The sequence below is a fragment of the Eucyclogobius newberryi genome, unplaced genomic scaffold, assembly GCF_026437365.1.
Source record: "Eucyclogobius newberryi isolate DKJ021-1_F unplaced genomic scaffold, fEucNew1.0.hap1 SCAF_3, whole genome shotgun sequence".
NCBI classification, from domain to species: Eukaryota; Metazoa; Chordata; class Actinopteri; order Gobiiformes; family Gobiidae; genus Eucyclogobius; species Eucyclogobius newberryi.
The window spans coordinates 27,968,599-27,982,179 of NW_027315945.1; the positions used below are offsets into that span (position 1 = coordinate 27,968,599).

Genomic DNA, 13,581 nt, shown 5'->3' on the forward strand with positions numbered 1-13,581 from the left:
CCAAAACCTCTCAAGCTTGTTTAACAACCTTGTCTTACAACTGCATATGTGGTGTAATATCTCATTTCAAATCTCGCTCTCTACTATACTGTTTATTTGAATAACTCGCGTGCGGTTTCCACAATTTAGCAGCGTCTGTCAATCCGAACCAATTGTATTAAGGTAAGAATCACTGCCAACTCTCTCGAGTACATACGCAGATGCCATGTTGGCGACGTGCCGCGCACACTTCGCTCGTCCCAACAGCGCTGAAGACATACAGATCCAATAAGTCAAGAGCAACACTGATCTGTGGTGGAGCAGCAGGGGACCGCTGGCTTTTACCCCCGAACAAGACTCAAACTCCAGACCAGTCAAAGTCAACCGGCCTCCCACTGGAACAATAATATAACCAAAATAGCAATATGCAGTTTCGATTTAATCTTAAATCAGAGTGAGTTTGGACTTGCAGGATCTACGAGCACTTGCACCCAGAGTTATTTAAAGCGTTAACAAAAAGGCAGTTGATGAATAATGGCATTCGTCTCTGGAGTGAAGGTAAAATACGGGTCAGAAGTCTCAGGGAGTGTGTGATTTACAGTATGTATTCTGAATGGGCTTTTACTGCATATTATTTTACGACAGTGCATAAAATTGACTGGTTTCCTTCGGCAGTGATGTTGTTATTCAAACACTAGGTTCAACACCACTTTATAGTGTAAGGGAATATATAGTTCGCTCTGTAACAAAGAATGTTTGAAAAATAAGGCCAAACTAGAGCACGATGTTTGGCTTTGAGCAACATTGTAAAAGAGAAAACGTGAATCGTATTCTCAGGCAGTAGTTTTTGTTCCATTGACATGTGCCACATTTGCTGCAGTACAAAAGAAAACGTGTGATGAATAATTCAAAGTTTGGATGCAGATGATGTTTGAGATATCAGTATTTTCTAGATGATAAATAATAGCTACTGCATAAGCAAAGTAATACAGTAGAGTTGCCTGTTAAGTAGCTTTGTTTGACGTTACACATTTGATTATACAACTTTGAAATCAGAGGCGGGGTTTACCATGTGACCATAATATCCGTGCGAGGCAGGCGGCAGTGTCTGTCTTCAGGGTTCAGGATTCTCGGAGTCAAGATCATTTGAGCCTCCACCGAGATCACAGCTTGAGCCCTACGGACACAGACGTCACACTTTGTACAACACAATTTATAACCGGTGAAATGTACACAACTTAAACGTTCTCTTACCTGTACACAGACACTTCACCTGCACCAAACGCCCCCACAATAAGATCTGGAAGGAGATGAAAGGGGGAAATACACATTGTGAAGTGAATGAGAAAAAGGGGACTGGAAGTTCTCTGTGGGGCTTCAAAGAAAGCGACAGATGGGAATGATTTAAATCCTCATCAAACACAGACTTTTAATATACGTTCACACACTGGAACATGGTTATCTCATTGGCTTTTTTAATATAAACCCTTCCACACATAACATGTTTCATTCTAAATCTAACTGAACTATATTTATATTAAGACTAAAATGTCACATGATACAGTTTTCAGTTAATCAACAATAGCAATCATTCCAGTCACAATATATTCATGAGTAACTAAAAAAATAACATAGAATTCAATCTTTACTCGAAAAATTTAGACTAAATGCGAAGTGCTTTATATTTGGCTGTTAAAAGTCACATTAACTTTACTTTATCATTCAGACAGTTTGATTTCATAAAGCTGGTCGTATACAGTACGTACTAGAGGTAATCTGTTAGACAGAGGGAGCATTTGCATGGCTAAAATCATCAGAGAACCCATTAATTAGGTTTTTTTGGTGTGTGTTTTGAGAAATCTGATCGTCCAAAACACATGGGTCTGTTTATTGGTCGATTTTTAAAGAAACCATTGTATTTGAATCACAAAGTACAAAGACATTAAAATAACACATTTTCTCTATCATTTGTTTGCCCATTTTGATTTTTTCAACAAACTGCACAAGTGTCCACAATCAGAAAGAAATCAGTTTACACATCAATAATTCGATGATCAGATTTCTTATGTGCATGGAAACACGTGTGACTGTTGTTTGGTGCTGGTGTTAATTATCGTGAATAATCGGAAAAGGTTGATGTTTCGTCCCACAACAATCTTAACCCGAAAAATGTTGAGATATTCCAATAAATATGGAACCAACGTGTGCACAGTTGTTACTCAAATAGAACAAAGTTACGGAAGCTGTTTAATATAAATTCCATGGAAACCTTCCCCTTCATGTCTTTTCCCGCTCTTTTAGGATGATTCACGGATGGATGTAAACGCCTGCGTGGCGCGGGACAGGAACGCCACATTCCAGTGCCGTTAGTAAATTTCTCAACACTCCAATCACATCGTTTCCCCACAACTCCAAACTGTAAGCATCAGCAGACTTTTTCTCCACAGTGTGACTTTTTTGGGAGGGTTTTTGATGATTGTTTTTTGTGATAAATGAATGCACACTTTTAACTGGCGCTGCGAGTTCTAAAATCGACCCGGAGCTTTTAACGGCTGCGGTCGGGGGACACATACCAGTTACATGTGTGCGCGCGAAGACACAGAGACAAACGCACGAGCATTGATTAAAACAATGTGAAACTGGAGAGAGTCGCTTAATGAATACAAGACATCGCTACCAGATGCTCCAACAGCGAGCTGCGCAGACAGGCTATTCTGCTGTCTGTAGGTTGTGTTTCTCGTGACATAACAAAGATTTGATCGATTCATATTTAGCTGAAGGGCTGCTGAGAATTCTGTGGTGGAAATTGGTCAAATCGCAGATGTTTTGAGCGGGTTTGTGGTTAATACTGGTGTAATTACTGGGCTTGGTCACATGAAACACAAAGCATTAGGTTCAATGTCTTCATCTGTCGGCAATAGTGAAGGAAAGAAAGAGGTGAGCGCTCGGGAGTGTGTTGACATATCTCAGGGAAGTCTAATTGAATTAATGTTAAACCAATATAGATTTCAGGATGCTAAATTAAACTTAACTAAACTTACGGAGATAGTGTGATAGATGTATTTACCATGAGTGAAACAGCAGATTATCAGGTTGTTCCATTGCTTTTTAGGTTACCTTTTTATTAATGTACTTCTTTGGACGTACTAATTGGGACTAAACTGGAACCAAACGCAGAACTAAACCTGGTCAAGATCAGGTCCAAACCAGAACTGGAACAGGACCAAATCAAGTTTACACCGGGAGTGAACTGGGCTAAAACCAGGAAGATTAATGTGGCAAGCAAACAAAAATATTAATTATTTCAAATCAGTGAATTGCCCATGGTGTAATAGACCGGTGTCCTCAATCTGCATTTAAAATATTTGTAGAATTTCATGTTTTAATTGCAGGGCAAATGTATGACAAACAAACACTGGTCTGGTCGAAGAAATAAATGAAGAGTTAATAAAAGAAGACTAAATTAATCTTTTCAGAATGAAAATTTGCAGTATTATTATTACAGTGTATTTATATAGCGTTTTTCCACCTTCAAGACACTCAAAGCGCTTCACTAGTCAAACTGGGTGAACTATTTTGCCTAAGGACACAACAACATGCCCTCTAGCGCCCCACTGTGGCACCTGGTGTTCCTACAGCCTCCTATCCAAGCACAAACCAGGTCCTTCCCTGCTTAGCATCCGAGAGCAGCCGAGATCGGGCTTTGGAAAAGCAGGTATGGCCGCGAGCACAACCTGTGTTTATGATAGCATGTGATGATTGCGATTTAAAACACAGTGGTCAAATGTCGACTTGTTTAAGCAGCTATGACCTGCCGCCAGACTAATCTACGTGAATCTCTGTGTGTCTTTTCCTCTCCAGTGGATTTAAAAAGAGGGAGACTAATTGAAACTGAGACTAGAACATCTGTTTCTGGCTTGGACCGAGCGTCGTCGAGTCCCCCTCAGACCGCAACATTAAACATTTAGCCCCCGTCCCCTGTATGTCGCTGCGCTGTGAAGTGGATGTGGGAAGCCTATAGAGGAAAGCACATGAGTGGAACAGGCCTAAAGATGTGGCTTTTGTAGCGCTGTTAAAGAGGTAAGAGAGATGGGAAAACAGAAGTGAAGAAGATTAGGTGAAAGGGGGAAGGCGAAGGGAAAAACGGGGACGGAGAGGGAGAGAAAGGGGGTGTACGCTTGGCTTGTAAAGTGCAGTCTGCAAAGATCATCAATGACAAGGTGTGTTTCTGGCAGAGAGACAGGCGCGCTGGGAATACCTCGCTCCAGCACTGAAATTCCTGATTCGATCCAAGTTAAGGAGTCAAAAATCTACTTTTTGGCTTCTCTGTGTGCGTCCGATACAGCGGTTTACGTTTCACACTTGGGTTTGCTGTGGATGCCAAACGTTTATCCACAAAGAGAGGGCCAGTATGAGGTTAAGGCCAAATGCATGAACTCTATACACAAGGCCAAGAAGGTAGTGATGAGTCTTATTTAGCATTTATTATTCAAACTATTCTTATACATATACCAGTTTGACTTAATGAGCTAACTATGCAAGTAAAATGTTGTGACAAAGTATTAAGTACCTGTTTTTTTTCTTTTAAAGTCTTCATTTCCTGTAGTTCATTATGATTTAGCCTGTTACCCAGCACCGATATTTTGATACTTTGAATACAAATTTCCTTAAAACACAAATAATATATGCCGTTCAGATTCAAATTTGTTATGTGACCGTCATTTATCCTCGCATAAACTACAGAACACCCTTGTATAAGTTAAAATTTAAACATCTTGAGACTTCTAAACGAGAGGGCCAAACAGAACATAAACATAATTGATATCCTGTAACCGATACCAATCCAGCAGCATTCCCGGACGTGACATACTGTTTATCGTGAAATATGTCAGATCATTTAAAGTTATTCAGTCAATCACATTTAACTTTTACTTGAGTGCGTTGGTTCTTGAGCTAAAACACTCTCGCCAAAGAACCGTTTCAACAACAAGTATGAAAGAGTGAGTGAACGTGCGCAGAAGCTAATTCAAATACCATCCACCCCGCGTTCCTCTCCATGTCAATCCGATTTCCTTACACGGAGGAAAAGCCGCTCGCCGTCACTGTTGATTTGAGGTTAGTGCGAATGTGCGCAGACATATTGAGCTGTGGAGCCACAAACCAACGCACTGACATGCCCGGTTTATGTGCCAGAACTAAAGGAGGGGAAGGGACCATTTGGAAAAAGTGTGGAACCAGTTTCTACTTCGACAAACTTTATTAATCCACAATGTATTTCTTGGGCACATCCACTCAAGATGACAAAGGAAAATAGTAGTAGAAACCCTAGTGATATGCAAATAGAATATTATAAGTAACCTAATTGTATAGCATAATGTCCTGAAATGTATTAAGACTAAGTAGTAAAACTTTATAATAGCTACAGTTTTATTAGCCTAAATGAAGCATGAACAAAACTTAATTCATAATACAAAAAAAGTTTATCAAGGCTGATTCAGGCTCAGTAACTACTTAATTAATACCCTAACTCCCATCCCTTAATTAAGTAGTTACTATGTCTGAATCATTCTTACCAATTCAAGTTTTGTTTATGCACTGTTTCCTCATCATTAGTTTCCTCAAAATTGTTTCACATGTTTGAATAATCCTGCCCTGCAACTGAGAATCATTTGCCCCCTATCGTCGCCCACATCCCTGCACACACGTCAGGTTCTAAAATGTTACGTGGCCACAAACTTAAAAACATGTAAATGACATTAGTGACATGGCAAAATGTCACTGTGAAGAGGCGGAGCTTATCAGTTCTGCAGGCAATGGACTTGTTTCTATTACTAAGCTGTTTTGGGTCAATGTTTGTGGTTTATTATGAACATAATCTATAATAATGATGATGTTATAGTTCAATACTAAGTACCTGATAAAAAGCATATCCTTTAGGGTGTAGTTATCATAAAGTAGTACTGACTATGTTATTGAATAATACTACATTATAGATCACATGTGAAAAGGCCCTGTAATTACACATAATATTAACCGTACGCCAGATCGAAACATTTTAATTTGGACCCTGAAACCAGATCGTACCATACAATCCTCACTAGTTTTAAACTCTGGTCTCATTAGAATGTTTTGACACCACTTAAATCCAGCCCATGGACATCACACTACGACTGCAGCCTTAAATGGACACAGTAATACTGAGTAACTGATCTGCTCTACCTGCGAGTCTCTGCTGTGAAAACACAGGCTCCACGCAGAGTTTAGACAGACTGTCAAACTGTCACTGGCCCCACGCTCCCACTGTCTGTTTGGGGACTCGCTCCAATGACTAAAGGTCAAAGGTCAATGGCACTCGGTGGAGAAGGGTGTTGATTTTAAAAAAAGAAAGAAAAGACTACTTTGTGTTTTGATGGATTTTTAAGAGACTGCAACTTTGAGGTGGCCAATGCATCCTCTACAAATGAATACTGAAAATGCGGTTTGGAAAATAAGCAAAATGTCAATTCTTTTTACGTTAGCATGTTACGTACATTTCTGTTTGATTGCAAATAACAAGAAAATAAACCAAAATATCCATACAATATATTCCTGAAAGTAGTCCAGAATTGTAAGAGGTAGTAGAGCTGAATCATGCTTTACTATGGCATGTCTTTATACAAATTGGTTTAAGTGGACTAAAATGTAAACTATTTTGGACAATGTTTACGTTGGCAGACCTTGCTAATATAGTTTGTCTTGCCCCATAATTTTGTTTCTGCGCTGAAACAAAACATGACACCGAGCAATAAATCTGACGTCTGCTGGAAAACCACATATTAGCCCTAACTCAAACTCTTAAAAAGAGCTGGACTTTTTCTGCAACAAAGTTACAATTTCTTGGACGACGGAAATGTATTTTGGCACAAAGTTTGTCACAGCAGCTTAAGCCCAAAGGAAACTTCAATGAGACAAATAAAAGGTGATTAAAACACCTTAACGGCCGCTCCTCCCCCACACGTCCTGACCACAGACCTGGACACACCTCTGTCTGCGACTTTCACTGCCAGACCATGTGATTGACATGCAAAACAGTGCATCACTGCGACCTTTGACCTCTTTGTTCGGTCCTACATTCACCTTTTGGCAACGTGACCCCTTCAAATTCAGATTTGACCCCAACTTTCCACTCACCTCGAACTTTGCAAAAGCATCATTCTTCTAGATTTTAAAACATAAGTTACGCTATCCAGCATATGAAAAGTTTTTTTTTTTTAATTTTATTGACAAGGTTAATTCATGTTTTAACCAGCAACATGACAATGACTTTTTAAAGTTGTGACGGGCAAAATGGATTGAATGGAAATAAATGGGTTAATACATTTTTGGTAACACTTTAAAACAAGGCTTCTTAATAAACAATTTATAATACATTAATAAGCATTAGTTATTTGTTTACAAGCACTTATAAGACACCTAAGAGTATTTTTCAATATGTTATTGGAAAGTAGTTTGATAAGCAGCTTGATAATACTCATTTTCTACATGGTTTATTAACACACATGTTTTTGGTCAATGGCTTATTATAATTTATAAAGTATCAAACGCCATCTAAAAATGCCAGCACTTATACGTATACGTGTGTCTAAACAAATAACTAGAGCTTATTAAAACCTTATACATACCAGTAGTTTACAAATGGACTTTACAAATGTATGCCTATATTTCAATCTTGAACAATCCTTTTTGAAGATTGTGGTTATCTTTATACATCCACGATCATACAAGAGGCAAAAAGGGCAGTTTTATGAAACCAACTTATTCTCCAGCTAGTGTTTAGTCTAGTGTAAGAAGTACTCCATTTTGTTGAAAAAGTATGGATACAGGAATTTAAAAAAAGTAAAAGTATCACATAAAAAAATGCTATTGCAAGTATTAAAGTGCAACCTAAAAATGTACTTGAGTAATTAATCTTGAGAATTATTGACGCATTAAATTGTCCTCTTGATAAACTATTGTCCTGATTTTGGTCGTCAGAAGCAGTTTCCTGGTCATTTACACAGCTTAATTTTGTCCGCTCAAAGCCAAGACCTGCACCTCGAAAATGTCATCATAAACGTGCTAAAAATAAACCCCTCACGTCAAAAAATACTTCAGTCCAGTTCAAAAATGTAGCGCTGTAGAAAGTGCAGATAGCAAAAGTAAAATCTACTGTAAAAATGTAACGACAAACTTTTGTAATTTGTTATTTTTGTACTTTGTCACTTTTAACCACAGTATAGTCTCAATAGGAAGCACGTCCAGCCCTGATCCGATGTGAAACTCCACTTGTGACGACCAGGGGCTGTTTCGGTGTTTAAGTGTGTGGCGCTGCAGTAATGACATTGGCTGTTGACAGGGGCATATGGCGGCAGTAGCAGACCCCAGACGTGGGTCCTTTCATGGGGCTGATCAAACCGCGCTGCTCCCTTTGAACCGTGTGACTTTACTACCTCAGTAATGACACACCAGACGCTCGTGTCGCACTTCCGTCGCTCCGCGCTCTTTAATGACAGGCGGGCCGTGCGTTGAGTGGGTTTAAAAGGAACTGCGCGGACCCCTGCGCCACCCTCGACTTTTCACCGTGCTTCCTCAACAAAAACCCAAATATAACTCCAATAACCTGTAAACGCTTTAGTACTACTACGACGGTCTATAATGTGACTAGGCGCGAACGCAATTAAAGGTTTTCCATTGGACGGTGGTGGGAAGTTGTGACATTTACTTTAGTAATTAACTGGCATCCGTTTCTATTTTTATTCATTATAGTGGAAGGAAATTCTAGTACTATTCTAATCTAACTCGTAATTGTGTTGTCTCTGACTTCTTGAACCTGAAGTTACAGCTTTTTTTGCATTTGGCCGACACTTTGATTTGCAAACGGACCAGTAGCGTGCTGATTTGGCAGGTTTTTTACATCAGATGCCCTTCCTAAACAAACTATAGGAACGTTACTGTGACTGGAGTGAGCAATGTCTTTCCCAACGATCATATGTGGTCTGACAGGAACCAAACTGGATATCCTCTGGTTTCTATACAAACGCTAGACCTACTACACCACTGCAGCCAGTAGTGCCAGATGTATCACTATAGTGACCTCTGAGTAGGAGTTAGTAAGCTAGGTTATGTAACAAATACATTATTGTAACATTAATCAGTGCGAATAACTTGTAAAGCAAACACTAGATTTACTGTTGTGTTGGACAGTCATTTTCCTCCATCGCTCAAATTACATTTTTCGTGAGCAGTTCTTCGAGTTATGCTGAAGAAGGAGCGAGAGTGATTTAGAGGGTGAAGCATTCGTTAATGAACCGGAGAGTTGCTGGTTCAATTCCGAGCCCATATTGTAGTAGCTGTTGTTGTTGTGTCCCTGTGTCAGACACTTCACCCTCTTTGCCCTCTTCACTCACAGTCACAGTCATTTGTCTGGCTAATCTACCTAATCACCATGCAACTGGTTTGTTTTGGCACCCGCTGACAAAAAGAAAAGAAAAATAACGATTTGAAATTCTCCTAAAGCAATATGTTAAAATAATAGTCAATTTTCTTCAATATAAAACCACGTTTTCCACTTCTGCCATTGCGAGCCCCATAAGTTAACCTGTATTTGTGTGTCATGTTTGCACAACGGGAGTGGGGCCAAAGGGAAATCATTCTTTAAAACATCTCATTTATCTCCTCGATACAGAAACAAAGCCCGCGTAATGGACGGTGGCTGCGTGCAATGGAAAAAAGAGGCCGTACGAGCGGTTTCACATGCCTTCTAGCTTTCCAATGGACTTTTTTTACATGTAAATTACACCGTTTCACGCATATTAAAAACGAATCGCTTCTGGACGCCGGGCTAAGTGCATGTCGGGGCAGTACTGTGTAAAATCAGAAGTCAGAGGCGTGTGGAAAAGTCGGGAGGAGGTGTAACGCACAGAGCCGCTTTGCGTGTAATTTGATTGAACATTTGCTTTGTCTGCGGCGTTGAGACGATATGGTTTGGGCTGGAGTATCTGGTGGACTGCGAACATAAGGACAATCTATTATTCAGCCTTTTCTTGAGTAATATAAATCTCTGGAGAATGGACCCAGCGTCGGTACATTGGCGCTGGTTCCGACACACGTTGTTCCTGATGACTTTAACAGACAAAGGGAGGTTTTGAGGAATAATAAGATGTATTGAATTGAAGTAGAGGAGCGGAGGAATGTGCAAAGTAGCTGGTCTTCACTTTTGTTTATTAGCTTTGAATCTTTAAGCATTTTAACTTGTACGGATCAGTTGTGAAAAGAGCTTGATACTGATTAAGGCTGTGCAATGAAGAGAATTTGAATGATATAAGATTTAGTCAATGATATTCTTGGGTTGTTATAATCAAGAGGTCCACAGTCAGTAAAATATGGTTTGATGCAGAGTTTAGACTTTGGAGGAATAAATTAGACTATAGCACTGGTAAAATGTCTGTTTTTTGTGCAGGAAATGTATATGGAAAGACATTTAATTTGTTTTTAATCAGACAAACTCAATCAATATGAGGAAAGAAAAGCTCGAACTTCAACGTGTGATACAAGTAAACAGTGTAGTACAGCAGTAGTAGTTGCTGTTATTGTAGTATTTACCGGGATACTGATTCTTGTCCAGATCTTGGCCTCCTCGTAGAGTGAATCCAAACCCAGGTAACCCTCCACTGTGCGCCCTGGACTTCAGCTCTTGGCTCATCATCAGACGGTGAGAGGCGGCGTCTTTGTTCCCGTTGAAGATAAAAACTCGTCCTCCCCGATCGTCCCCGCCGAAGGGACATCCCACCGCCACGTCTGAAGGAAGAAGAGAAAGATGGTTTGGACATCAGACGGGTAAAGGTCCCGCAGAGGCAGGAGCAGAGGAAACAACAGACAGCAGCAGACTCAAGATGGGAAAGAGCTTGACCCTCTTTGGAAACTGCTCTGGGGATGAACGTTTTCTGTTCTGTTTCATTTGTTTCATTTTTGTATTTCAGCTTTGTTCCAGTCAGTTTAAAAGATGTATTCATTGGCTTTTTAACTTTTTCTGCTCTTGACAGTTTGCTGCACTGCCCTTCCTTTCATCCCCATTTCACACAATACTGTCAAGTCTAATAAAGTGTAAGGGCCAAAACTTTTTTTTACAGTGTCACAAAGTTTGATTTTGGCACATATCAATGAAATGGTGAAACTGCAGTACATGTACCGCTGGTGGTATGTGGGGCCTTCTGCAGTTAAGGGACAAATCTATGGATGTTTTTGTTTGTTTATCATTATTTAGACTTAACTTATACATTGTTCAGTGTCATTTAGACCTGGTTTAGTCTAACTTTAGACCAGGTTTATCCCTCATTCAGGCCTTTATCAGGTTTTAGAGTTTGAGAACCACTGTATTATACATGTGGATTTCAGTGTTTGGTCATGATGTCAATAAGCATGAATAATCATGATGTAAAACTAGTTGCAAATACAAAATAAAAGTTAGATCATTATTATATTATTTTATATAGTAACCAATTCTCCAAACTTGTGCTAGGCAATATGATATCTATCTATCTGCCCCAGCGGCATTGAAGGATGGGTCAAATGCAGAGGACACTTTTCCCTTGGACAAGTGAACCTCAGTCTTAAGCTTTCACTTAATAAGGCAGTCGATTTCTCACTTAAAGAGGCACAAACTGATCACTGACGATCAGAAATGACTAAATAAAACCCAAGGCAACACACATTGACCCTACAACCGGCTAGACCTTCTGTAACTTCTATTCCACTTGCAATTCTTGCTCCAAAACGACTGAGATAATGGGGCCAGTTGTCCACAGCAGCTCTCAACACTTGACTCTGGAAAAACTCCTTTGGGTAATGTCCACATAAACAATGCCCACACGCACAATGAGTCACGGACAAAAAAAACTGCAGAGAAATCGATCTATAATCACCTGTCACTTTATGTAGCAACGCACAACCGTCACACGAGCGTATTTATTTAGCTGTTTACGATCTCATATCCAAGCACCACACTGTGCTCCATCACGCTTTTGTGCTGCAGGACCGTCTCTCTGCAAACACCTCTAGACATCCTGTTTGTCCCGGGACTCCGTCTCTTTGGGCCTAAACAACTGGTTCCACATGAAGCAGATTGTGGGGTAGAGAGAGGATAAGTGCAACCATGTGTCTCTGCAAGTGTATACAAGAGCCAATGAGCTGGACCTACGTACGCGCGGCGATGTGGAGGTAGCAAACGTCTTCAGATCATGTGAAAGTCATGGCTATCAACCTACGCAACGCAAACAAGTAAGATCACCCACTGTGACTGACTCGCACCGAACAAATCTTACTGTTGCTGCAATCGCGATTACATTTGCACTTACCAGGAAAACCCAGCTCACAGTGCACATTTAAATGCATCCAAGGGCAGTAACATTTGAGAAAAGACTGTATAATCAACTGCTTAACTAACGTGTGTTTCATGCATTTCAGAACTCGCTTGTGGAGGTTTTAACAACAGAGTTAGTCGTTTTCATACATAGTCATAGTTCTCAATGGGGAAGGCACATTTTGTCGTTTGCGTGTTTAAATGGCATTTATTAATTATGACCGTTCAAACTATGTCCGGGCGATATGGCACAGAAAATGTATCAATTATTTCCTTTTAATAGATCTATCATAAAGCAACATTTTATTTAAAAAAAAACAAATAATCAATATGAAGTTTTATATTTCATAAACATAAAAATTAGAGTTTGAACAGTGCCATTTAACACCACAAATGTCAAATGTATTCCTCCAATGTCTAAACTCTGCTCTAAATCACGTGCTTTTTGACTGGATTGGTTGTCGACTTATTAGTTACAAAACACCATCATTTTGACCGACCGGATCTTTATTCTCGATTAAAATTTGATCAACTGTAAAGCAATTTTGGATTATTTTGCAGTTAATCTTGTAGACATACTACAAACAATGTAACTAACTACTACTACTACTGCACTGACTCAGCCTTTTCAGTTCCAATACCAATATCGATATTGATACTTGGCCATATCTAATGAACTAAAACTAACATGCATTAAATTTTCCCCAAAACACAATTAACTTTTAATGAATTCAACTATGTCATGCAACCATGATTTATTCTTAACAAAGTAAATACAGAAAAGCTTTTTATAAATAGCAGTTCAGTCTGAGACGATCTGGACCAAACAGACCAAAAAAGGATCGGCTGAATCGATATCCTGGAAACAATACCCACTGCCGATACCGATACCCGATACCAGTCTCAATAACCCGGTGGAACTGTTACCACTCCACTCACGAGACAAGACGCGTCAGAGAGGCTGATTAAAATTTAAAACCACAAAGAGCCACGTGCCAAATGAACCTTTCCTCTGTGACAGGACGACTCGGTTTACAGTCAATAAATCTGTGAAGTCGAGGAAGTGGACGTTTGCTTTGAGGATATCGTGGAAACGGAGGTGATGACACAGACGAGAGCCGTACGCCGTCATCACTATGAGCTCTGTCTGTCAGCAATTGTCCCTGGACTCAAAGAATAGGCAGAAGGATATACTTAAAAAACTGCTGAAATGTCAGATCACATTC

The 13,581-nt window shown here is 39.7% G+C and overlaps 1 protein-coding gene across 1 annotated transcript in view; it reads right to left on the reverse strand.

Moving 5' to 3' along the window:
- The window catches only part of itga8 (integrin, alpha 8), a 64,112-nt gene that overhangs the window by 24,441 nt on the left and 26,090 nt on the right, over positions 1–13,581 (reverse strand). The window contains exons 13-15 of the mRNA XM_072460059.1: positions 10,600–10,794; positions 1,234–1,279; positions 1,049–1,156 (exon numbers count right to left, since the gene is read on the reverse strand). Of these exons, the coding sequence (XP_072316160.1) occupies positions 1,049–1,156; positions 1,234–1,279; positions 10,600–10,794 (349 nt within the window). The remainder of the gene's footprint in view (positions 1–1,048; positions 1,157–1,233; positions 1,280–10,599; positions 10,795–13,581) is intronic.